Source organism: Xenopus laevis, chromosome 3S (assembly GCF_017654675.1).
Source record: "Xenopus laevis strain J_2021 chromosome 3S, Xenopus_laevis_v10.1, whole genome shotgun sequence".
Taxonomy (NCBI): domain Eukaryota; kingdom Metazoa; phylum Chordata; class Amphibia; order Anura; family Pipidae; genus Xenopus; species Xenopus laevis.
Genome location: NC_054376.1, coordinates 13,745,196 through 13,772,534, shown reverse-complemented (window position 1 = coordinate 13,772,534; position 27,339 = coordinate 13,745,196). Strand labels below are relative to the sequence as shown.

The 27,339-nt window shown below is 39.7% G+C and overlaps 1 protein-coding gene across 10 annotated transcripts in view; it reads left to right on the top strand.

The window, feature by feature from the left end:
- LOC108712621 (rap guanine nucleotide exchange factor 6) overlaps positions 1-27,339 on the top strand; it is a 136,797-nt gene that overhangs the window by 6,531 nt on the left and 102,927 nt on the right. For 6 of the 10 annotated variants that reach the window (XM_041588018.1, XM_041588017.1, XM_018254921.2 and 3 more), the window contains exons 2-6: positions 6,382-6,452; positions 11,102-11,158; positions 14,283-14,366; positions 20,774-20,843; positions 24,659-24,802. In XM_041588018.1, the coding sequence (XP_041443952.1) occupies positions 6,382-6,452; positions 11,102-11,158; positions 14,283-14,366; positions 20,774-20,843; positions 24,659-24,802 (426 nt within the window). Of the gene's footprint in view, positions 1-6,381; positions 6,453-11,101; positions 11,159-14,282; positions 14,367-20,773; positions 20,844-24,658; positions 24,824-27,339 lie in introns of all 10 variants that reach the window. The other 4 variants (XM_041588015.1, XM_018254917.2, XM_018254918.2 and 1 more) reach the window with 1 other exon arrangement.

The following is a 27,339-nucleotide window of genomic DNA, read 5'->3' as shown; positions in this document are numbered from 1 at the left end:
TCCCTGGACTTATGTTATGTATTTGCTGCAACATATACGTCCATGTAACTTTATCATTTCCCACCGTATGCAAATTAGGCAACGCTAGCGCATCTTCGCTTTGATTGCCGAACTAACGCTAGCGAAAATTCAATAGGGTTCAGCGCCTTGGACGCAACTTTGCACTTTAGTGAATTAGCGTTGTCCTAGTGAATTTATGCCTGCCGAAGTGTTGCAATGGCTGCAGAGCCGTCTCTGGCAAATTTTTGCCGGTTAGGGAATTTGCCCTAAGTGTCCTACAAGTTCTCTAATGGTAGGTTTTCACTTTTTTTTTCTGTGCTGATTCATTCACAGCCTCTGCTGCTTTTATTTAAGGAATGCAAATATTTGCTTTTAACACGTCAGTGACTATTCATTAATAAATACCCAGCTCCAAAGATTGCAGTATGTACACTTAGACCGTATGCCAGCAATCATAACTAACAGTAAGTCCGCTCCTACTGCATACTTCAGCACACGCTGGGCCATATGTTTTTATGCTTCAAGGCAAGGCCCTGTGCAATGAATGGAATAAGCCCATAAGAGAAGGATGCTTTCAAATGGGGTCTCTGACCAGCTGAAAAACCTTATGCTCTGTAAGGTTACAAATTTGGCTACTTTTAATTAGGGATGCACTGAATCAAGGATTTTGTTCGGATCCGAATCCTTCTGCCCGGCGGAACCAAATCCGAATCCTAATTTGGATATACAAATTAGGGGCGGGATAGAAATTGCGTGACAAAACAAGGAAGTAAAAAATGTTTTCTCCTTCCCACCCCTAATTTGCATATGAAAATGAGGATTCAGTTCAGTATTCGGCTGAATCTTTCACGAAGGATTCGGGGTTCGGCAGAATCCAAAAAAGTGGATTCGGGGCATCCCTACTTTTTATTACATATCTTTCTATTCAGGCTTCGCCTATTCAAATTCCAGTCACTTATTCTAATCAGTGCATGTTACTAGGGTAATTTGGACCCTAGCAACCAGAATCCTGAAGCTGTAACCTGGAGAGCTGCTGAATAACAAGCCAAATAACTCAAAAACCACAAATAATACAAATTGAAAACCAACTGCATATTTACTCAGAATATCACTCGCTACATCAGGGGTCCCCAACCTTTTTTTTACTAGTGAGCCGCGTTTAAATGTAAAAAGAAATGGAGAGCAACACAAGCATGAAAAAAGTTCCAGTGTGTGCCAAATAAGGATCGTGATTGGCTGATTGGTAGCCCCTATATGTACTGGTAGCCTACAGGAGGCTCTGCTTGGCAGTACATCTGTTTTCATGCAATCAAAACTAACCTCCAAGGCACGAATTAAAAAATAAGCCTCTGCTTTGATGCCACTGGGAGCAACATCAAAAGGGTTGGTGAGCAACATGTTGCTCGCGAGCCACTGGTTGGGGATCACTGCTCTACATCATACTAAAAGTTAATTTAAAGCCCAAAAGGGGATAACATTTAAAGGTGGTTTTCACCTTCCAATACAATAGAATCTTTATATTTGTGACCATTTTTCTAATTTTTATGTTTTAAGTTTCATTTTAACTTTCTTATATCTTTCTAAAGCAGCTCTGGAAGGGGGATCGTTGACTCTGTAAATTTGATATATTTCTTTTCTTTGACCCGGCTAAGCAGAATCCCTGTAAGATAGGCGGCTGTTAGAAGTGATAAAATAGTTGCTAATGTTCCACAAATGCTGCTGAGAAATGTATCAACTTGTGTAGCAAATTGTGCCACACTGAAACACCATAGACCGGAACCGTTGTGCACCTTCCAAAAAGATTTTCCATTTCAATGGTTTTCAGATTGTTCAGCAGAAATCTTTTACCGTTTTCCAAAATTAAAGTGTACAGTTTAAATGTCCGTGTTTCTGGTGTTTCAGTTTGGCAGCTCAGTAATTCAGGTGGACTGAACTGTTACAATTTGCTATATTTAGTTGATACTTTTCTCAGCTGTATATGTGGAATATTAGCAACTATTCTATCAGTTCTAACATTTGCTCAGCGGGGACAAAGGTAAGCAAAATATCCATTAAATGTAACAATTTAAAATCGTTACAGAGGTGGCGACCCACCACCTCCCGAACTGATAAAAAATGTTTGAAGGTGAACAACTCCATCAGTTTTGGGAAAAACAGTAAAAAATAAAAATGGAAAGCAATTGAAAAAAATATCTTTATTTCTGTTGAAAAATCTGAAGCTGAACCGGAAAAATAAAAAGTGTTGGAAAGTGAACAAGCCCTTTAAGCCTTATGATTCAATACATCTTTTAAGAGGGCTACTTCACATTTTCAGTTCCTACAATGTGGCTTTCAGACTCATGATGTATGCTTCATTCCTGCTAATCTAGCTAATCTTTTATATTACGTTTGTTCATTACTTCCCTTTGGCTTCCCTTTTGAAAATCCCCATTGATATTACAGCAGGGGGATGTAACCCGTTGTCTTCCAGCTATTATTTCGATTTGGCGTGCTTTTCAGGTCTATTGTTTATGCTGTGGATTATTTTCCATGGAGTGAAGTTATCCAGCATACCATTTGTGAGGGTGGGTTGTCACAAGTTAAAGAATACAGGTTTTTATGATATATTCTTTGGCATGTGAACTGTTTTATTTGGTTACGGGGTTTAGATAGTCATATTATTTTTAAATGACAATTATGTCATGCAAAAAAAATGCAAGTGGAGCTCTTTTTTTTTTATGTGTATTTATATTATTTTCCATAAACATGTAATATTTTACTTTCTAATGAAAGTAAATATAAAATAAAACTTGGAAATCTTCAAAATACAGTCTGATGACATTAAAGTTCTTAAAACCATGTTATCCAACATAAAGCTAAAATCATATCATATGGAACTGAAATCAGCCCCTAAATGGGAATTTAGGGGTCCGTTTACTAAAGTGCGGTAAATTTCCGCCAGAATATTCGCAACCTTTACTAAACAGCGATGCGCTCAGAAGTCATTGTGATCACTGGCGGTAACTACATTAACGAACTAGCTTACGTTAGCGGTAATTTTAGCGAGTTGCAAATTTTCTGGCGACAAATTAAGTTTGCGAATATTTATGCTTGTTTTATGGCGTTTATTATGGCATGATTTATGGCCAAATATTTATCTTCAAAACTGCTAAACTTTTTAAATATTATCAACAACACAATAATCCGATTTCACCCAATCAAACATGTAGGCATCATATAAATCCACAATACCTCCAGTCACAAGACTTACCCCCTGCCAATAGAATCATATAAATAAAATTTATAAACAAGTTTTACCAACCAGTCTGTGTGCATCATATAAATGTAGTTTAATCTAGGCTGACAAAGCCCTTGGTCCATCCTAGCCATAATAAATTCTCTTTCAGCTTAAAAAGATTATCCTGTCCCCCTTCTCTCTTCTCCTGTCAGGAATGGCAACAGGAACAGAATGATGGGTAAAACAAGGTGTTATGGGATATTTCCTGTCCCCTTGAGAATTTTCTCGTGAAAAAAATAAATTGCCGCCACTATATAGATGGCGGTAACATTTTGTGAATATTCTGGCGTTAATTTTGTACGTAGCAGGATTTTCAGCAAATGCGATAACTGGCGCAATAAAATGGGCAAATTTATATTTACCGCAGGTTTGTAAACTGGCGAAAACATATTCAGCTACAAATTTGTCTATATTTTGTGCACATATTTTTACTGCGCTTTAGTAAATGGACCCCGTAGCCTCCTCCCCTGTCTGCACCCGGAACCCAGCTTGGGTGCAGGTATGTGCGGTTAATTTGGCAAAGAAACGAGGAGAGACTTCTTGCATAAAAATCAGCAGCATGTGCCTGCACTGTAGCTGAAACAACGATTCCTGGTACAGGCAAGAAAAGAAGCTAATGCTGGCATTTTATATATATTTTTTCATATACACAGGCTGATTTCACCCCCTGTGTGGCACTAGGTTAATGTCGGATAATATGGTTTAAAGAACTTTAATGTCACCAGACTGTATTTTATAAATTCTTCAATGCATGGATACAATACATGACATTTTAGAAAAATGGTCACATTTTATTGAAGGATTTGTCTTTGAATTTTTCCTTGTTAGTTGTCATTTTAAGCCAGTCCATATGAAAGATATGAAGGATTGTTTTAGTTCTGTCAATATGGATGTTGTCGTAAGCCAGTGATGTAAAACAGTTTCCTGGCCGTCTCGGCTAGCCTTTCCGCCAGTCCCTTTTCTAATTGTGTTAACTGTTGGTTTTGTGAGGTTATACTGAAAAAAGCCCAAGTAATTAGGCTATAATGTTTTCCCTTTATGATTTCCCAATACAAGTATGGGATCCATTATCTGGAAACCCGTTATCCAGCAAGCTCCGAATTATGGAGAGGCTGTCTCCCATAGACTCCATTTTATCCAAATAATCCAAATATTTTGATTTCCTTTTTATCTATAATAATAAAACAGCACCTTGTACATGATCCAAACTAACATATATTAGAAGCAGAACCAGCCAATTGGGTTTATTTAATGTTAACATTATTTTCTAGAAGACTTAAGCTATGAAGATCCAAATTATGGATGAAGATCCATTATCCGAAAAGCCCCAGGTCTCGAGCACTCTGAATACTAGGTCTATTGCCTGTATATACATGTCTCCCTCCAAAAGCCCTGTATAATGGGAAACAACCCTGAACAGTGGGACAGATCTGCTTGTGGGAAGGAACAGCAACACCATAAAATGAAAGTGAATAAATAAATGATTTAATATAATATAATAATTATATAATGATTTAATAAAATCAATAAAAATATATTGCAGTGTTGCCCTGCATTAGTAAAACTGGTGTGCTTCAGAAACACTACTATTGTTTATATAAAAAAGATGCTGTAACAATGGTTGAAATTGAAAAAAGGCTAAATGGCACAGGTTAAATAGTGGATAGATAATATTATGTTCTACAGAGCTTATCTGCTATCTGTTGTGTAACCTGAGTTTTCTCCTTTGAATGGCTGCCCCCATTGCCACACAGCAGCTTATTTATATAAACTATAGTTGTGTTTCTAAAGCAAACACACCAGTTTTACCAGTGCAGGTCAACACTGAATTATTTGTATTACTTTAAAACACTTTAATTTTTTGAGGTCACTGTTCCTTTAACCAGTTATCTGAGGGAAGGGTGCCTATACAGTATTGACTAGGTGGAGTCAAGTATGAACTGTGTACGGTTTGTAGGGTTCTCTCCTGGTATTTGGTGGCAGGTATGTGATATTGAAGTATTTTATTAGCGTCTATGTTTGGAATAAAAGTGGACAATGTATCATACACTCGTATGAATGCAGTTCAGGAGCTTACCCAATTTATCATTCCGCCAAAGTATCAAAGTTTCGGGGGGTGGGTCGGCAGCCCATGTATATAATTTGGCATGACAAGCTCATTGGAGTTCATGAAATGTGCGTGAGGGTTGGACACTGGTTGAAAATATTTTCAACCCACACATGAACACTCTTGTAGGGGCTATTCAATCCCTCCCTAATCTTGTTCATGTTGAAGTGAAGATTCTGCTTCATTTTAATGAAACAGGGAAATGGTCCCTGTCAGTCAGAGGCAGATTACTATGGTTTCCCTCTGTAATTATTTTCTGGCAGTTCATCTGAATGAGTTTATGTGAAAAAGGTTCCCATCCCCCCCCTGCTTTTAAATGTTCCCTTTAATGCTCTTCTCAATGTTTTCTCGATTCTGAAATCAAAAAGAAAAAAACAAAAAATAAATGTGTATTTTCCGTTCTTCTTATTTTGTGATAGAAATAATAATGAATTGTATTGCCACATTAAAGGTTTGGTGATGTCATTAGAATATATATATATATATATATATATATATATATATATATATATATATATATATATATATATATATATATATATATATATATATGGGGTCAGGCTTGGTTTACGCAAAACTTCAAGTTGTGTAAAATGTTCTTGTGAATGAGCTTCTCTCAACCATATTCATAATACAGGTATGGTAGCTGTTATGCAGGATGCTCGGGACCTGGGGTTTTCCTGATAACGGATCTATCAGTAATTTGGATCTTTATACCTTACGTCTACTAGACAATCATGTGAATATTAAATAATCCTAACAGGCTGGTTTTGCTTCCAATAAGGATTAATTATATTTTCATTTAATGTAATTTAATTAAATGTTCATTTAATTTCAGTTTTCATTCTTTAGGTCTACTAGCAAACATTAAAATATTAATTAAAACAAGCCCAAAAAAATTGTTTTAGCACCATGTCCAATTTAGTAAGAAGTAAGAAAAATTGTTAAAAGGATATATAACTGATGTTTTATTAAACCCAGTTTCCTCTTGTTTTAGGATCTGAAAACTATTTATTCGTATATGCATAGAATGGATATACTCTCACATCTCAGAGATCATCAATTAAGGTAAGACGGTTTTAGTTCTCTCTCATGGCACATTGAGCAATTTCCCTTGTTATGACTGCAGTGACTTTGATATGTACTGTATATGTGTGTCTGCATATGTGTCCATAAAATATATAATTTAGGGAAATAGTGATTGGGAGAAAGGTTAAAATGTTTTTAAAGGAACAGTTCAGTGTAAAAACAAAAACTGGGGAAATAGGCTGTGCAAAATAAAAAAATGTTTCTAATATAGTTAGTTGGCTAAAAATGTAATGTATAAAGGCTGGAGTGATTGGATGTGTAACATAATAGCCAGAACATTACTTCCTGCTTTTCAGCTCTCTAACTCGGAGTTAGTCAGCGACTTGAAGGGGGGGGGCCACATGGGACATAACTGTTCAGTGAGTTTACAATTGATTAAAAAGCAAACACATATGATCCATGTCCCCCCCCCTCAAGTCACTGACTGGTAACCAATTAGTGGAAACCAAGGAAGCTACAAAGCAGGAAGTAGTGTTCTGGCTGTTATGTTACACATTCAATCACTCCAGCCATCTATTTAGACAGTTTTTATTTTCATACTGAGCTATTCTTTTAAGAAATCAATCAAATTTGGACACTGGGTAAGAAGCATTAAGGCAAGGACATGCACAGCAGATCCTCTGCTTTTCTCTGCTTGCTTTTTTTTTAGGCCCAACTCTGGGACATATTTATATACTGTATAGGCACCCTAGGGCCAGAATTGGTGGGGTTGAGTGGTACAGGCCTCAGCACATAGGGAATGACGCAGGCCAGAAGTGACCCGTGCACCTGACGTCACATCCATATGTTGTAGGGTGCTGTAATGTCTGGTGCCTAGTGTGTCTGGACCTAAATACAGCCCTGCCCCAACCTGTAGCCACATCTTCCCCGGACTGTCCCACACCCAAGCCTAACCTGCAGTGACAAATTTTCAATTGGAACCCACCCAACCAGCTGTAAACTCACTTGTCACCACCGGTTTCAGGTCAACTCATACATTACTAAGTGCCATGCCTTTCAGTGGAGCACATTTCAGCAGCGGAGGAAAGTGGAGGTTCCCGTGTGTGTACCCTTACCCTAAGAATGTTTATTAAATATACCACCCTTTCACTTCTCAGTTGTTTTTTTACATCATTAAAATGTAATATACATTTTAATCCCTTTCCAGGGAAAATTATAATGATGTGTAAAATGTGGGGGATTGACACATATTTGCTAAAACACATGTCCATGAATATAAGTGATAAATGAGCCAGTGTCCTTTTGCTAGGATTAACAATACATTAAATCCTGCTACTTTTACTCCGGTTCAGTTTTGGATGAAGGCTTATTGTTAAAGCCCCTTTCCTTTTCTGCAGTTTTGGCTAAACCTGTCCTGCTTGGGTCCGGTTGAGAAGAGCCATGAAGGGATGGAGGGGCTGTTTATAAAGAGCTCACCATCTCTGTTAAAACTTAAAGGGGTTGTTCATCTATGTGTTAACTCAACTTTTAGTATGGCGCAGAGATTGATATTCTGAGGCAATTTGCAATTCGTTTTAAATAAAGCGACTGGAATATGAATAGGAAAGGGCCTAAATAGAAAGATGAATAATAAAAAGTAGCAATTACAATAAGCCTTCCAGAGCATTTGTTTTTTTAGATGGGGTCATTGACCCTCGTTTGAAGGCTGCAAAGAGGTTGATGAAGAAGAAGGCAAAAAATAGAAATAAAAAAAAGTATATAAGGAAGACCAATTGAAAAATTGCTTAGAATTAGCAATTGTATAACATATAACATAATAAAACATGCTAAAAGTTAACCACCCCCTTTCATCTGATTACATGGTTAAAACAAAGCAATATGTAAATATGTATTTAGTTAACAAAGTGGCAAAGTCTAAAATCTTTAGTTCTGCTCTCGTCTTCCCTTTTTAATTGAAAAATACTTTTTTTTTTTTTGCTCTGAGCCTTTATAGCCGGATATGTGGCTATATAAGTGTACCCAGCTCTTAGAAACACTATCGTGTATGTCACCAGCCAGGCGGAAGAGTGGAAAGTTGTCTAAGCAAATAATGAGCACTGTGTGCATTGCATCAGTGGTTTGTTGTTTTTTTTATGGTTAAGGGGAATATTCAGGATCATGGGAAAGTAGTTGCAGTGCACCTTAAGGGTCAGTCCACACGAGCAGATTTGGGGAGATTTAATCGTCTCTTCGTCTGGGCGACAATCCCACCGAACTGCCTTTTCGTGTCTTCCTGTACGCTATAATGAATAGTCGCCTGCGCTAAAGCACACGCGGAGCTTCGTTTTCCGAATGGGCGACTTCAGAAAACAAGTGACGCGTGTGCTTTAGCGCAGGCGACTTTTCATTATAGCGGACGGGAAGACGCACAAAGTCAGTTCAGGGAGATTGTTGCCCAGAAGAAGAGGCGATTAGTTGCCAGGCGACTAAATCTCCCCGAATCTGCTTGTGTGGACTGACCCTAAATGTTTCCACTACCCACCCAGCCCTGATATACTGAAGTATCTGTTTGTTCCCCCCCCCAATCACATTAGATTTGACATTACTTACCCAAGGTAGCCTCCAGCTGAATGGAATGGAATGAAATGAAGGGAAAAAAGTAAATTAGTGATGGGAGGCCATGTTTTTTTTTGCATGCACAATACACGTAGCACACATCCTGCGCCTGGGCTACATTAGTATGATGTAGACATTGATATACTGAGCTAATGTATAGTTTGTCTTCATTTTTTTATTATTTGTGTTTTTTTCGGTTATTTAACTTTTTGTTCAACAGCTCTGCAGTTTACATTTCAACAGCTAGTAGCCAAGTGCCTACTTGCCCTGTTAACCAGCCACAAGTCTGATTCAAGAGACTGGCATATGAGTAGGAGAGCGGCTGCATAGGAAGATAAATAACAATATTGTAGCCTCACAGAGCAAGGTCAATAACAATAATATTGTAGCCTCATAGGGCAATAGTTTTTGGCTAGTTGGGTCAGTGACCCCCATTTAAAAACTGTAAAGAGGCAGAAGAGGAAAGTAAATCATTCTATAACTGTAAAAATAAGTAATAAAGCCCAATTGCAAAGTTGCCATGAACAGGACAGTCTATAACATACTAAATATTAATTTAAGACATATCACAAAACATTAGAGTGTTATTTTTGGTCACAAAGCATTAATTGGCTGCTGTACCCTTTAGGAGCTGAAGGCAGAACCTCAACTATGGGATGAAAGTGCATCATTATGAACTAAGGGGTCCGTTTACTAGTGCACTAAAAATATGTGCACAAAATATAGACAAATTTGTCGCCGAATATGTTTTCACCAGTTTACTAACCCGCGGTAAATATAAATTTGTGGATTTTCTTGCACAATAATATGTTTTGGCAGTTATCGAATTTGCTGAAAATAACGCTACGTACACATTAATGCCTGGTTTACTAAACAGCAAAATGTACGAAAGACAAAATTAACGCCAGAATATTCGCAAAATTTTTAATTTATTAATTTTTTCGCCAGAAAATTCTCAAGGGGACAGGAAATATCCCATAACACCTTGTTTTACTCATCATTCTGTTGCCGTTCCTGACAGGAGAAGAGGGATAATCAAAGATGTTTTGGATTACTCTTTTGTCTGCTGCTACAGCAGCTTTTTCAGCTGAAAGAGAATTTATTATGGCTAGGAGGGACCAAAGGCTTGGTCAGCCTACATTTATATTATATGATGCACACAGATTTATTGCTGAAACTTGTTTATGAATTTTATTTACATGATTCTATTGGCAGGGGGTAAGTCTTGTGACTGGACGTATTGACATGTGGATTTATATGATGCCTACATGTTTGATTGGAGGAAATCTGTTTACTGTGTTGTTGATAATATCTATAAAGTTTAGCAGTTTTGAATATACATATCTAGCCATAATTAATGCCATAATAAACAGCATAAAACAAGATTGTTTTATAGCATAAATATTTGCAAACTTAATTTGTTGCCAGAAAATTTGCAACGCGCTAAAATTACTGCTAACATAAACTGGTTTGTTAACGTAGTTACCGCAAGTGATCACAATGACTTCTGAGCGCACCGCTGTTTAGTAAACTTAGTTGCTGCGAATATTCTGGAGGAAAAATATTCTGCAGCGATAACATGTGGAAACTTACAGCCAAATTTACCGCACTTTAATTAACAGACCCCTTAGTACTAAGAAAAGAAGGAGCTCTCGCACACCCGTGCTTTATAAGTAAGTCCAAAGTTGCTTGGTGCCCAGTGATAGAGGTAACGACAACCTCCCAATATCTGTAGAATGTAAGCACACTGGCACACAAGACTGCTGCTGCAGGTACAAACTTCGCAAAAAGGTTTGTACCTGCAACAGCAGACTTGTGTGCCAGTGTGCTTACTTTCTACTCATTATGAACTTAGGCCATTGTGTCAGTGTTGTCAGGGGCAACTGCAGTAGGAAACTTTAATTATAAAATTCAATTTATAGACAACATTTTTTAATTTCCTTTGTTATCCTGATTTCTTTTTTGTAGTGTTAAAATAATCTGCTGTTCAATTAGACATTAGATTGCTTTTGCTGAACTTCACATTCAGCTTGTGAAATGAAAATTAAAAGTTGGAGTTATGCAAACTTAACTGGATTTTATTTTATGTACAGATTGATGTCTGCAACAGCGCGATATGAAAGATACAGTGCAAATCAAGTTCTCTTCTGGTAAGTTTCCTATGTGTATATATTCTGCCATTGGTTTCAGGAGATCCATGGTAGTGTTTGTTTCCAGATTGGGGTGTTTATTACTTCCCAACTGGGAATGTTACACTCTTAATCATCTTTAAGTGCATCGTCTCTGATTTTCTTTTGTGAAGATTTTAAAATACAAGGTAAAATCATATGATAGGCTTCCCCCGGTCACTGTTATCACTTACCTCGGCTGGTGCGCCTCTTCTTCAAAATATACTGTTTGCTGAATACCGCACCACATTCTTTTTTTCTGCTCCTCCAGACAGACTTTCCCTGGGCTTTTTACTTTTTTTCTAAAAGAAGAGAAACTATAGCCTGAATGTAACATGTAAGCGACCGTTTAACCCCCATCTACTTTAACTTTTTAATCCACATACAGTTAGGTCCATACATCTTTGGATAGAGACAACTTTTTGGTTCTGTACATGACAACAATGAATTTTAAATGAAACCCCTCAGATGCAGTTGAACTGCAGACTTTCCGCTTTAATTCAGTGGGTTGAACAAAAAGATTGCATAAAAATGTGACAAACTAAAGCCTTTTTTTTTTAACACAATCACTTCATTTTAGGGACCCAAAAGTAACTGGACAAATTAAAAAACTGAAAATAAAATGTTCATTTCTAATACTTGGTTGAACTTTGCTGGCAATGACAGCCTGAAGTCTTGAATAAATGGACATCACCAGGTTCTGGGTTTCCTCCTTTTTAATGTTCTGCCAGGCCTTTACTGCAGCGGCTTTTAGTTGCTGTTTGTTTGTGGGCCTTTCTCTCCGAAGTTTAGTCTTCAACAATTGAAATGCAGCTCCATTGCGTTCAGATCTGGTGACTGACTTGGCCATTCAAGAATATTCTACTTCTTTGCTTTAAAAAACTCCTGCGTTGCTTTGGCTGTGTGTTTTGGTTCATTATCAAACGCTTCCCAATCAATTTGACTGCATTTAGCTGGATTTGAGCAGACTGTATGTCTCTGAACACCTCAGAATTCATTCGGCTGCTTCTGTCCTGTGTCACATCATGGATAAAAACTAGTGTCCCAGTGCCACTGGCAGCCATGCACGCCCAAGTCATCACACTTCCTCTGCCATGTTTTATAGAGATGTGGTATGCTTTGGATCATGAGCTGTTTCACACCTTCTTCATACTTTTTTTCTTGCCATCATTCTGGTAGAGGTTGATCTTGGTTTCATCTGTCCAAAGAATGTTTTTCCAGAACTGTGCTGGCTTTTTTTAGATGTTTTTTTTTTCAGCAAAGTCAAATCTAGCCTTTCTCTTCTTGATGCTTATGAGTGGCTTGCACCTTGCAGTGCACCCTCTGTATTTACTTTCATGCAGTCTTCTCTTCATGGTAGACTTGGATATGGACACACCTACCTCCTGGAGAGTGTTGTTCACTTGTTTGGCTGTTGTGAAGGGGTTTCTCTTCTCCATGGAAATGATTCTGCGATCATCCACCACTGTTGTCTTCCCTGGACATCCAGGTCTTTTTGCTTTTTGAGTTAACCAGTTATTTCTTTGTTTCTCAGGATGTACCAAACTTTAGATTTTGCCACTCCTAATATTATAGCAATTTCTCGGATGGGTTTTTTCTGTACAGGTTCGAAATCCGGAACCCATTATCCAAAAAGCTCAGAATTACAGGAAGGCCATCTCCTATAGACTCCATTTTAAACAAACAATTCATATATTTAAAAATGATTTCCTTTTTCTCTAAGCATAAAACAGTACCTTGTACTTGATCCCAATTAAGAGGTAATTTTTCCTTCTGGGAAGCAAAGCAGCACTGTTGTTGTTTTTTTTTTTTTTATTTAATGTATGTAGAGCCAAATTACACAAAGAAACCCTTATCCAGAATGCTCAGGACCAGTGGTTTTCCAGATAACAGGTCCCATACCTGTATAATAATTAAGTTGGGATCTGCACAGTTTTCCTTTTGCATAATGCATACCAAACTAGTCCTAGTCGGGTACTAGTCCTAAATGGGCTAGATCAGGGGTTGCTAAATTAAGGGGATGCTGAAAGCAATAGGTAGGTTGCTCAGCCTAAAGAACCAGTTGGAATGCTGACCAAGATACTCAAAATTAGAATAATAAAATTATAGTTTGGTTGCAGTTACAGTAGAAAGTATTGCTGCCTTGGAAGGCAGGAATCCTGGATTACATACAAGCTATGACCTGATCTGCAGTTAAATTGTTTTCCCTATTCTTGTGCAGAAAATGAATGCCCCTGTGAGGCTTCAGTGATATTGACACTCTTCATTCCTTATCTTTTTATTAAGGCCCTCTCCTATTCATTCAAACCACTGCCTGGTTCTAGGGTAAATTGGACCCTGACAACAAGGTAGCTGCTGATTAGAAAGTGAAATTAGTTTGAAACCATAAAAAATACATAGAAGACAGCCATTGTCTATTGGTGGCCATACACGGGCCGATAAAAGCTGCCGACAGACCGTGAAAGTCTGCCAGATCTCGATCGGATGGGACAAAAAATCCCCTCGGATCGCGGCCGCATCTATTCGTTGATGCGGTCCCGCGATCCGACCGCCCATTGGTATTCGTCAGGATCCGATCGTTGGGCCCTAGGGCCCACAATCGAATCAGCCCGATATTGCCCACCTCAAGGTGGGCATATTGGGGAGAGATCGGCTCGTTTGACAACATCGCCAAACTAGCGGATCTCTCGGTGTATGGGCACCTTATATTGGGTTGTCCACCTCAGGGCCTCCCCACCCCAACCACAAGATCTTTGGCATGGCAAATCCAACACCACCCACCTGAGTACATCTGTACCTTTTGCAAAATCGGGGGTGGTTTGCCATTGGTACTGGCGAGGTGCAAACATGGGTTGCCATTGGCCACAAGGGCTGGGCCAACCGACCTTTGTCTCTACAGTATGTCATCAAAGACAGCTGTAATCTCAAGGATAAAACACATGGAACTGCTGTTCTTTTGCAAAAAAGGAAGGCGTCACGGCTGCATATAAAACATGAATGCGAATAGAACTTTGTTGGTTGTTAGAATTATTCATCATTTTCATGAATGCAAAAAACGCAAACTTTATATCATGCTCATTTAATATTTTCTGTTTATTCCATTTAGCTCAGAAAGCTTGGCTAGATGCTGGTACATTCTTCTCTCGGGATCAGTTCTGGTGAAAAACTCCATGTTTTTGCCTCCATGCAGGTATGAAATATTTTTCTGTTAAAGGAGAAGGAAAGCTATGGAGGCATTTTATTGCCAATAGATTAGCTGCAATAGTGCAAGCTAGAATGCTTTATTTATTCTGTAGAATATTTTACCATACCTGAGTAAAAAGCTCTAGAAACTCTCTGTTTAGAATAGGAGCTGCAGTATTAATGTGGTGTGACATCACTTCCTGCCTGAGTCTTTCCCTGCTCTGGGCTCAGATTACAGTAGAGAAGGGAGGGGGGTGGGGAAGAGGAGCAAACTGAGCATGCTCTTGCCCAGGGCAATGAGGTTTAAGCTGAAGGCAGGAAGTCTGATACAGAAGCCCATGTGTACACAATAGAAGGAAAGAAATCAAGTGTTTCTTTTGACAGGGGACTCAGAGCAACATTACTTTGGGGGTTTACTGGTATATTTATATAGACCTTTCTGATAAGGCTTACTTAGTTTTAACCTTTCCTTATCCTTTAAGTTTTTTTAATTGCAATTTTTTTTGGTGACATTTTGGGGAAGTGGAGTCTGTCCATTTCCTAGTTAGTTGGTGACTTGCATTGAATTTGATGCAGCAAATTTGTTGTGCGGTAAGTGCTGTTATTTCTTGCAGTTCATTTCAGCTGTATTTCTTGTGAGGTTTGAATTTCTTGCAACTCATGTAGGCCCTCTGAATCATCTACTATAAATCATGCAGATTATTTTTTGGGGCCACTTCAAAAGACCTGACTAATCAATAGTTTATATAAAATAGTATTTATTAGTAGTTTTATGGGAGAATGAAAGGCATATTTAATTGGGGTGCCAAAAGTTAGGCACCCCCAAGTGATTATAAACGCTTACCTCCAGTGTCGGACTGGCCCACCGGGATACCATGAAAACTCCCGGTGGGCCCAGGGGTCAATGGGCCTCTTGCTTCTAACCATTTGGCCTATTATATGGTCATTTCCTATTTCTTAATGATATCAAAGAGGCTTACTAATGGAAGAATATATTATAGTATGTAGAGAAAAGATACTAGGAGAATAAAGAGGTTGAGTAAGGAGAGGAGGTATAGTAGTTTGGAAAGTGGGCCCTAAGCCTAAGGTTTTCTGGTGGGCCCTTGGCTTCCCAGTCCGACACTGCTTACCTCACACCCTGTGCCGGTACTCCTATCAGCAGAAAACTGCACCAGTCCGGGGTTCTTCCAGGGAGCACCACTGAGCGACCAGCTTTCTCCTTTTTCTTTCTTCAAATTTCCTGGGGCATACACCCGGGCAGTAGAATGAAATTTGCGATTTTCTTCATAAAAGTTCAGTTTTTTTCTCTACTGTCCATGGTGCAGTTCTCTGCTGATAGGCGCACCGGCCTGGGGCGTGAGGTAAGAATATACAATCACTTGGGGGTTCCTAACTTCTTGCACCCCCAAGTTAAGAGTGGCTTTGCTTCTCCTTTAATATAATTATAGTACATGAAGCCATCAAACCGTAAACAAATGTTTTCACATTATATACGTTACCAATTAATTCACCAAAATTAAAAAAAACAAACAACAAAAAAAAAAAATGATTGCCTCTCCCTTCTTAAAATTTCCGGGTTGTTTTCCCAATAATGCTACACTCTGGCTGGTGATAGAAATTGGTAACACTTTTGTCTTTGTTTGGTGTCAATCCTGGCTATAGTCTTTACTATACCTTGAGAAACCGCGTGGATGCAATAAGTGATATATGTATGGGACCTGTAATCCCGAATGCTCAGGACCTGGTATTTTCCAGATAAGGGGTCTTTCTTTAATTTGGATCCTAAGATTTTAAAGGGATCCTGTCATCGGAAAACATGTTTTTTTCAAAACACATCAGTTAATAGTGCTACTCCAGCAGAATTCTGCACTGAAATCCATTTCTCAAAAGAGCAAACAGATTTTTTTTATATTCAATTTTGAAATCTGACATGGGGCTAGACATTTTGTCAATTTCCCATCTGCCCCTGGTCATGTGACTTGTGCCTGCACTGAATGTGTCTCAATGGGTTTTTACTATTGAGTGTTGTTCTTAGATCTACCAGGCAGCTGTTATCTTGTGTTATGGAGCGGTTATCTGGTTACCTTCCCATTGTTCTTTTGTTTGGCTGCTGGTGGGGAAAAGGGAGGGGGGATATCACTCCAACTTGCAGTACAGCAGTAAAGAGTGATTGAAGTTTATCAGAGCACAAGTCACATGACTTGGGGCAGCTGGGAAATTGACAATATGTCTAGCCCCATGTCAGATTTCAAAATTGAATATAAAAAAATCTGTTTGCTCTTTTGAGAAATGGATTTCAGTGCAGAATTCTGCTGGAGCAGCACTATTAACTGATTAATTTTGAAAAAACATTTTTTTCCCATGACAGTATCCCTTTAAGTCTGCTAAAAAATTCAGAGCTTTCTGGATAACGGGCTTCTGAATAACTGATGCCATCCTGTAATACATATACGTACCAGAAAACTTGCAATGACAAAGTGTTTTTTCTTGTTTTTTTTCTGTTAATAGCATCTATCACGCATAATAAACAGATGCCTAGCTCTTAACTTATCAAGCTTTGGCTAATCACAGTCAGTAATATTTGTTATCTGACTATACTCTCTACAGCAAATGCTGAGAGAACAAAGTTTGCATTGTAAGGCTAGGCATGGACTCCGCTCGGGTGCAGGCAGACGCAAACGCCGCCCTGCCTTTAGGAGTCAAGGGGAGCAACAGGGCAGTGAATTCTCCGCTTGCGGATAATCCACAATCGTCTGGGCCTAGCCTAAACCCTTCAACTGCTTTCTAATTTCTATTTGTGACTGTTTTTCTATTATTGAAGTATAAAGCTTAATTTTTCACCTTCCTGTGTTTCTAAAGCAGATCTGGGGGGGGGTTCACAGACTCTGTAATTGTTCTAAATTGATGCATTAGTTGATACATTTCTTATCTTTGACCCTGCTGAGCAGAATCCCTGAGTTTGATTAAAGGCAACTCTACGGGGCATATTTATCAAAGGTTGAAGTTCGAAGTTAAAAAAACGTCGAACTTCGAATTCAAAAAGACCAACCGAATTGTGGTTGAAGATTTTTGGGGTCGAAGTGGGCCTACTTCGAATTGTACGATTCGAAGTAGCGCTACCTTGATCTACTTCGATTCGAAGTTTTTTTTTTAACTTCGACCTTCGATTTCCCAAACTCCCCCAATTGCTTCCATACAGGTTCTAGGAGGTCCTCCATAGGCTAAAACAGCACTTTGGCAGCTTTTAGGTGGCGAATGGTCAAAGTCGAAGTTTTAAAGAGACAGTACTTCGAAATTCGAAGGTCGAATTTTTTTGAAGTGTTTTTCAACTTCGAATCGAAGTTGGACTATTCGATGGTCGATGGTTTTTAACTTCGAACCTTCACTTCAACCTTTGATAAATCTGCCCCTTAGGGTCAGGGCACACAGGCAGATTCAGGGAGATTAGTGGCCCGACAGGATGGCACTCAGCGCTATTTGTTTTCCGAAGTCGCCCAAAGTTTCCTCGTGAGGCAACTTCAGAAAACTAATCTCGACGAGTGCCATCCTGCCAGCAATCTACATTTTAGCCGGCGGGAAGGCAGGGGAGGCAGTTCGGGGAGATTAGTCGCCCCAAAGAAGAGGAGATTCGTCGCCGGACGACTAATCTCCCTGAATCTGCCTGTGTGCCCTGACCCTTAGGGCAGAGACACACGCTCAGATTCGGGGAGATTACTCGCCAGTGACAAATCATCTCTGCCTTCCCGCTAACTATAATTTAAATCGACTTTGGGATGGCACTCTGTGTGCTTCGTTTTCTGAAGTCGCCCGAAGTTTCCTAGTGACGCAACTTCGGGCGACTCCGCAAAACAAAGTGCTCCGAGTGCCATCCTGCCGCCGATTTACATTCTAGCCGGCGGGAGGCAGTTTGGGGAGATTAGTTGCCTAGAAGATGAGACCCCAAATCTTAGCGCGCGTCTCTGCCTTTAGAATTGATACAATAGTTGCTAATATTGTACAGTCCTGGGAAATGTATCTGATAATTTTACCAATTGTAACCGTTCAGCTTCTGCACCTGGATCACTGAGCTGCCAGACTGAAGCACCAGAAACAGGAATATTCTTCTTTAAACTTCAATTTTGGAAAAACATATTAAAATGGAAATGGAAAACTGAAATAAAAAAATAAAAAGTCTTTATTTCTGGTGAACAATCTGAAAACAACTGAACTGAAAAAAGTGTTTGGAAAGTGAACAACGTGTTTAATGCTGCAATGCTTAAAAGACAAGGAAACCCCCTGCCCTTCACAATAGTTTTAACTATTCCATTGAGTACTCCCTGCTGGACCTAATCGCTAGTACCCTAATCATGGGACAATTTCTTACAAAAGCTACTGTGCAAGCGCTGGCTTTGGTCTTGGTGCAAGAGAGATGCACTGTGGGTTTTTATTATTCCGTCAGGTTGTTTTCTAAACAATGGGTTAATGATGTCTTACGGTAAGGACACACTGGACGATTTGTCGCCAACGTTTTTAAAAAGCAAATCGCGGCGACATATCGCTCGTTTTGTCTTTGAACAAAAACAAATGAAAGACGCCAGCTCCTGTGCCCACAGCGCGTTTGTGAATCGCCTGTAGCTCCAAAACGCACCGAGACCCTTTTCCGAGCGATTTATCAGAAATAGCATGTACTTAGAAAAGCACTGAAATCTCCTAGACACGCACACACATACAGATAAGTAGCATCAATTGTATTCAAATTACAATGCGAACGCAATGACACAAGAACGTAAAGACGCCAGGTTACAGCGGGAAGCTCAAACCGTTTCCGGTTTGGGTGGAGCACGTACCGCACAAAGTAATGGGATACAAATCGCTCTGTGCCAATAGTCGCTGTGAATCGTCTGTTCAAAAAAGACGATCGTCTTGTCGCCGCGATTTACTTTTTTAAAACGTTGGCGACAAATCGCCAGTGTGTCCTTACCCTTAACATTTTTTATAGACTTTCCTTGCCCTTTAACCTTTGTCTTTCACAAAGTAAATATTGTATTTGTAAGTGAAACAAACTCCTGTGTTTATATCCTTACTACTACTAGAACAATAGGCTGCTTTAAAGGAAAACTAAAGCTTAACTAAATAAATAGCTAGAAATATTGTACATTGTTTTGTGCTTCTCTACCAGCCCAATGCAACCACAGCCCTTTAGCAGTAAAGATCTGTGTCTCCAAAGATGCCCCAGTAGCTCCCCATCTTCTTTTCTGCTGATTCACTGCACATGCTCTGTGCTGCTGTCACTTAATGATCTTAGGGACCCACTCACAATATACATTACCCATAGAATATGTGTCACAATATAAGGCTGATTAGTAATTAATACAGATAATTGCTACATGGCAGCACAGTAACAAGTGCAACTAGCACCAGAATTTATTTACCAGCTTAAATGTCAGGCCTGCTCAGAGCCCACTGAGCATGTGAGTGTCGCAGACTTTTTCCAGGATGGTGACCCCCTGTGACAAGTTTGAAGTCCTGGTTCATTGCTGCTATTGACAAGCTGAAACTTTAGGCTGGCGCAGAGCCGGGCCAAACCGGCCAGGCGCCCTAAGTAACCTGGCCGGTCGTGGTGCCGACTGGGCCCGCTGATGCTTGGCAGCATCTATTGGACGATTGTGTGCATAGAACAGGTGCATGGGCGAGTACAAGCTCACACGCATGCCTGAGTACATGCTCGTGCGAATGCGCTGATTGATGTGCATTTGACAAAAATTGCAGAAGTGGGTGGTCAGGCAAGGAGGATGACTGGACTAGGTGTAGCAGGCAGAGGAAGTACGTGCCTGGCCCCCCCCCCCCCAGCTTTGCGCCCTAGGCACATGCCTACTCTGCCTACTCCTAGTTCCGGCCCTGGGCTGGTGTAATAAGTACAGTATATAAATATGGCATTTTAAGCCACAGTGATTTTAGGTTTTAGTTCGCCTGTTACACAAAGACCCTCGGTTTTTGTGATCTCGGTATTCCAAAGTCTCCCAAAGTTACCCAACAAGGAAACTTCGGGCGACTTTCGAAAAAAAGTGAAGTGACACGTATTCCATCTCGCCAGCGATTCACATTCTTGCTGGTGGGAAGGCATTTTGGGGAGGTTAGTCACCCACAGTAGTGAAGATTTATTGCAGGCGACTAAAATTGCCACCACTTAAACTATCTGCATAAAAAACAAAATCTGATTTCATTGGGGTCTTTTTGTTCCTCATTGTACTGTCTAATTTATTTAGAATGTTACAAACTCTGAAATGTATTTAGTGCTCTTTGATGCATTTGACAGTTTTGCTTATTGTTTGCATTCATTTTTTTCTGTTCATTTTTGGAACTGATAATACCTTTAAGATGTTCACACTTCCATGGGATTTGCAATGTCACATTCCTTTTTTTTTTTTTTTACAGTTTTGGCAAGCAGTCTGGTGGGAAAAGAGGTTGCGATTGCATTGTACTGGAGCCTTCTGAAATGATTGTGGTAAGAAGCATTATTTCCCCTCTTAAGTTATACCGCATCTTCATTATCTACAGGGCATTTCGTAGAGCAGGAAATGTTTTTGGGTAGTGGGCTCCTTAGCAGTGTTCTGTGAAGTTTGAAAACAAATACAGATAGGCGAAAAACTGTATCAAAATCAGTGTTACTTTCATTAAAATTCATAAAATCTACTTTACAGAATACCAGATAATCTAGTATCATATTTTTTAGGGATGCACAGAATCCAGGATTCTGCCTTTTTCAGCAGGATTCAGATTAGGCCGAATCCTACTGCCCGGCCGAACCAAATCTAAATCCTAATTTTGATATGCAAATATTAGGGATGCACCGAATAGGGAAATCACGTGACTTTGTCACAAAACAAGGAAGTAAAAATTTTCCCTTTCCCACTCCTAATTTGCATATGCAAATTTGGTTTCGGTATTCGGCCGAATCTTTCACAAAGCATTCGGTGGTTCGGTCAAATCCAAAATAGTGGATTCGGTGCATCTCTAATATCTTTATAGGTCATGTATGCATCTCCCCTATCCTATCCCCTAACTTGGGATGCTAGGTCTGATATCAGGCCAATAATAGAGTGTTAAGAAAATTGTTCCTCTGTTATAAAGGGAAAAATATTACAATAATACGTTTTTTCAGTAAATTACATTTGGGTTGTTACTTTGTCCCCAGACTAGAGAGCACTAAGGGGCACCGATTCACTTTTGTATCCAGGTCTGGCTGCGTTCTGCAACTCACTCTGGATAAAAAGTCTCTCCACCTCCAGTAGGGCAATAGGTCATTGCAGGGCTTTGTTGAGGCCCATCTAAATGATATTCAGCAAGGGTAGAGGGAGTATATGACTGATATTGCTATGCTGAAAGCTTTACTTGTATACAGTGAAGTAGATTTTAAAATTTACATATATCTTGTTTTTTTTTTAGTTTTTTTAAACCTCAGGAAACACTGCTAAGGAGCTGTAGAGACCTGCATCTACATGATGCAGAATAAAAACTAGGCGGATTGCAATGGATTCTTTTGCACTCTGCACCCTGCGTTAAAGGGGACCCGTCACCCAAAAAAATTATTTCAAATCCTATTTTATCATGTTAGTCAAGCAAAATGAACTTTAATTACACTGTATAAATTATTTGAATCTTGTTTCCATCAGTCTGGGACTCATAATTATAGCAAGCAGGCAGGAGCCATTTTGTGGACACTGTTATTAAGACAAGCCTTCTATCCTCTCAGAATCTTGTTTGTGCACCAGAATGTGGGACCTGATGTCCATCCCCATGTCCTGGCTACACAATTAAATGGTTAAGAGAACTGGGGGAATGTAGGGAGAGCAGTGACACCTAGGAAGTGCCTAATGGAAAGTGAAAGTAATTGCTTGCCTAGGCATAGAGGAGGGGCAGGCAATATTTGATTGACAGCAGATATTTTTAAATGAGTTTACAACAGCTATGAACGCTTTAATAAAAAAAAAAGAAATTGGATTTCATATTTAATTTGTAAAGGACTTTTATTATACAGGTTTTTATGTCTGGGTGACGGGTCCACTTTAAGCACAGTAAATGCTCACAGTGTTTGAGTTTGCTAAATATACTCTAAATTGGTGTGCTTTATAGTTTCTGAAATACTGTGCAGTAAGATGGTTCAGCACATACAGTGCCCTCCACACCGCAACACACCAGAGCAGGAATACCCATACTTTACTAATGTGAGGTCTACTTTAAGTGATGTTGTCCCATTATGATCTACATTCATAAAAGTATTGTTAGCATTCTGTTCCATGGAAAATATTAGTTACATATTGATTTATGAAAAAAATTATAGTTATATGTAAACATCTATTTCTTATTTAACCTTAACATAATAAATATCTGAATGAAAAGCATGAAATAGGAGGGTGATTTTGAGATGTCTCAAGTGAGATCTACTGATCACCAGCTAAAGGTCTACTGGTAGATTCTGATCTAGCTTTTGGACACCCCTGCACCAGAGTAATCACAAGCTCCTTGCAAAGCCAATTGGTGCCCTGAAATGAGGGGGGACAATAAAAAAAAAAAGTGTTATTTCTACATGGCCAAAGTGAAAGTATGCAAATACATTGCATTGTGCACTTTAATAACGTCTGAATCGTTTGGTTTTAAAATTTTACACCAAGGAGAAAAGGGAGAAATCAAAGAAAATGTGTTTTTGTCCCAAACATTATGGAGTCTGCTGTATTTATGCTTATGTGATCAGTGCTGCCATAGTGTCTATTATACTGTGGTGAATAACTATGCAATGCTTTCACTTATATATTGGAGTAACCTTGTTCTACTGACAATAAAAACACCCTTTTTTTTAAGTTTTAAGAACACTGTTTTTTTCAAACAAATATGGAAAAGAGATCAGAGGGTATAATCTCCCGTTTTATTTGAGGAAGAGCAGCTGTCATCACTAAGGGGAACTGTTGCAAGAACGGTGACAGCATCGACCTTGTCTTGATGGACAAGGGTCACTTCACTTTATGCCACCCCTCTCTCCCACATGCTTAACCACTTGTACACTTAAGCTGGCTATAGACGCAAAGATCCTAAAGTACGAATCGAGGATTTGTACGATTTTCGGACCGTGTGTGGAGAGTCCTGACGTTTTTCGTCCAGCAGAGATCGGTCGTTTGGTCGATCGGACAGGTTTGATTTTTGTAACGACCGTCCCGCCTGAGCCCATTGCGCTCTCATCGTAATCTGATCGTTTGGCCATAGGGCCGAACATTCAGATTACCCCCGATATAGCCATGCCTGTTAGTGGCATATCAGGGAAAGATCGGCTTGTTTGGCGATGTCGCCAAACGAGCGGATCTTTGCGTCTATGGCCACCTTTAGATCAGGTCGGTGTTGGATCAGGTCAGATGGTGTCATCAATAGATTATAGATACCACATAGATCAACATATGCGATCCAGTCACCAAACTGGCTACGGTTTCATTACAGGAAATAGTAAAGGAAAAAATAAATATGCTTCAAAAAGGGATTGTTGCTAACTACACTAGAATATCTATAGGAAAGGCCTGAATAGAAAGATTAGTTATTCTAAGTAACAATAACAACGAATGTGTAGCCTTACAGAGTTTTTGTTGAAAGCTGGAGAGAGTCAGAAGAAGGCAAAAATTATTAAAAAGAAAAAATGAAGGCCAATTGATAAGTTTCTTAGAATGAGCCTTTCTATAACGTATTAAAAGTCAACTTAAAGGGGAAGGAAACCTAGTCAGCGCAAACCCCCCACCCCCCCTCCCGTTTGTTGCCCACCTTCCCTCCTCCCCCCTGGCCTACCCGTCCCGCTGGGCAAAAGCCCCTAACTTGTTACTTACCCTTCTGCGCAGGTCCAGTCCAGGGAGTTCACCGACGTCATCTTCTTCCACGCGAACTTCTTCCTGCTGTGAGCGGCGTTTTGGAGCATGCGCAGTAGGATCATTTCGCCGGTACGGATCTACTGAGCATGTGCCAAAAGTCACGCGCATGCGCAGTAGATTGTACCGGCGAAATAATCCTACTGCGCATGCGCCGTTCACAGCAGGAAGAAGATCGCATGGAAGAAGATGTCGTCGGTGAACTCCTGGACTGGACCTGCGCAGAAGGGTAAGTAACAAGTTAGGGGCATTTGCCCAGCGGGACGGTTAGGCCAGGGGAGTGGAGGGAGGGTGGGCAACAAACGGGAGGGGGGTGGGGGGTTTGCGCCGACTAGGTTTCCTTCCCCTTTAAAGGTGAACCACCCCTTTAATATGTATGAACTGGATGTTTAAACAGAATATTGACCGTATGTTTCAGGTGGAGAACACCGGAGAAAACAACGAGGCAATACTGCACAGGGAAACTTCTGTTAGACAATCCCGCCGGCGGTTTCGCAAAATCAACCAGCATGGAGAACGTGAAATGATTACAGATAATGGTGATGTTAACAGTTACATTTTGGTGAGCTGTGAAAACAAGACGGTATTTTGCAATTTTAACCACTGCTTTTCTTAATCAATGTGGGGAATCATATTTAATTTCACAAATTTGATTTGTTGGAGGTGCATAGCACATTTTTAAATTGTGTTAAATGTTTTTGTTTTCTGAAAATAATTGGGGATGCACTGAACCTTGCTTGTTTGGGTTTGGTCAACATTCTGTATCCAGGGGTACAGATTCAGGTGAATAGCTAACCAAATCCAACCCCTTCCTGTGTACCAAAAAAGGCGGCACACGGGTAGAATTACCCGATGTGCACACTCATGAGCAGTCATGTGTGCACTACTTTTTGTTCATTTATGTAGGGTTCAGATCCGGTTCTGCCTCTTTGATTCGGCCTGCTAAAAATAACTCTGATTCTGCCAAATCCCAAGCCAAATGTGGAATTCGGTGCATCCCTAGAATTAATTTAGCTTTAAGAAGGCTTTTTAGGGTTATGGAAGATAGCTCATAGTACAAGTTGATCCAGGGACTGGTCCCACTGCATCTTGGAGTCAGGAAGGAGTTTTTCCCCCTCTGAGGCAAATTGTAGAGATTGCTGGATCAACTACGCAGGTTATATATAGGCTTAAAAGATTGAACTTGATGGACGTGTGTCTTTTTTTCAAGCTAACTTATGTTGCTATGTATGTCACTATGCTTTGCAATATAGTCCAAAAGAAAAGCATGAACCTCTAGTTCTACAAACCCCATGGACTTGCTATTATATAAAAAATATGTTCATTTAATATAGATGCTACAAGATTTTAACACTTCAGTGCTCGTTTATTAAGCCAATGGTATAAAGTAATATTTGTATCCAAAATGCAGCATTTGTCCCACAATCCCAACATCATTGTGTCCACGTGTGTATATGTGTTGGGCCTAATTGTGTCTGATGTGTTAAAATAAGTGCAATTGCCCTTGTGCATTTTGATGAATCCGATGCAGTTCGGTTCAAATGTTAAACTCCCAATGCAGTTGGAAATGACTTAAAATTTATAACAATGTTTCAAGTTTGCAAAATCATGTAATTTGAATAAATGCTGTTAAGGGAAGAGACACACGGTCAGATTCAGGGAGATTAGTCACCAGACTACAAAGCTTTTCTTCTTCGGGGCGACTAACCTCCCTGTACTGCCTCCCCACTGGTTAGAATGTAAATCGCCAATGGGGCGGCCCTCGGAATGCTTAGTTTACAGAAGTCGCCTGAAGTTTCCTTGTGAGGCGACTTCTGAAAACGAATCACTCTGAGCGGGAAGGCAGTTTGGGGAGATTAGTAGCCCCGAAGAAGAGGAGGTTTGTCACCGGGCAATTTATCTCCCCGAATCTGACCGTGTGCCCCAGGCCTGGACTGAGATTCAGAATAGGCCCTGGCATTTCAGGTACACAGAGGCCCAAACAGGCCACACAGCAGCCCAAACAGCCTCCCATCAGCCCAATATATAGTGACTGTCTATGGCAACTTATAGCAGCCCCTCTGGCATTGATTGCCAGTTCCGGCCTGGTGTGTCCCTGCCCTCACTGTCTTGTCAAAGCACAGCATGCAGATAAAAAAGTCACATGCTCTTAAGGATTCGGATTCTAATCCTCCTAGCGCTTGGCTTTGTCTGAATCCTAGATTCCGTGCATCCTTAATACATTGAGAATCTACAGAAGACAGCTGACAATATTATTTATAGTATAATAAAATATATCTTTGTAAGTGAGGATATGGGGCCTGTTATACAGAGTGCGTGGGACCTGGGGCTTTCTAGGTGAGGGATCTTTCCGTAATTTGGATTTCTATACCTTAAGTATGCTAAAATAAATATCACTTAAACGTTCATTAAAATCATTAAAGGAAAACTATACCCCCAAAATGAATACTTGAGCAACAGATGGCTTATATCAAATTAAGTGGCTTATTAAAGAATCTTGTCATACCAATAAATATATTCAAGTAAATATCGACCTTTTACATTTCCTGGCTTGAACCACCATTTCCGTGACGGTCTCTGTGCTGCCTCAGAGATCACCTGACCAGAAATACTGCAGGGAAGAAGTGTGGAAGCAAAAGACAGAACTCTGTCTGTTGATTGGCTCATTTGACCTAAAATGTATGGTATGTTTGTGTGCACTGTGAATCATACGTTCCCAGGGGGCTGTCCTTAATTTTTAAAATGGCAGTTTTCTATTTATGATTACCCAATGGCACATACTACTAAAAAGTATATTATCATGAAAATGGTTTATTTACGTGAAGCAGGGTTTTACATATGAGCTGTTTTAAGAAATATAATTTTATAGAGACTTACATTGTTTGATGGGTATAGTTTTCCTTTAAGATTGTTTTGCCCCAAAGAGTTAATTATATCTTAGTTTGGGTCAAATACAGGGTCCTGACTTCTTATTACAGAGAAAAAGGAAATCCTTTTTAAAAAATAGAATTATTTTATTAAATAATTTATTATTTTATTACTTCTTGTAATTCAGAGCTTTCTGGATAATGGATTTCTGGATCACAGATCCCATACCTG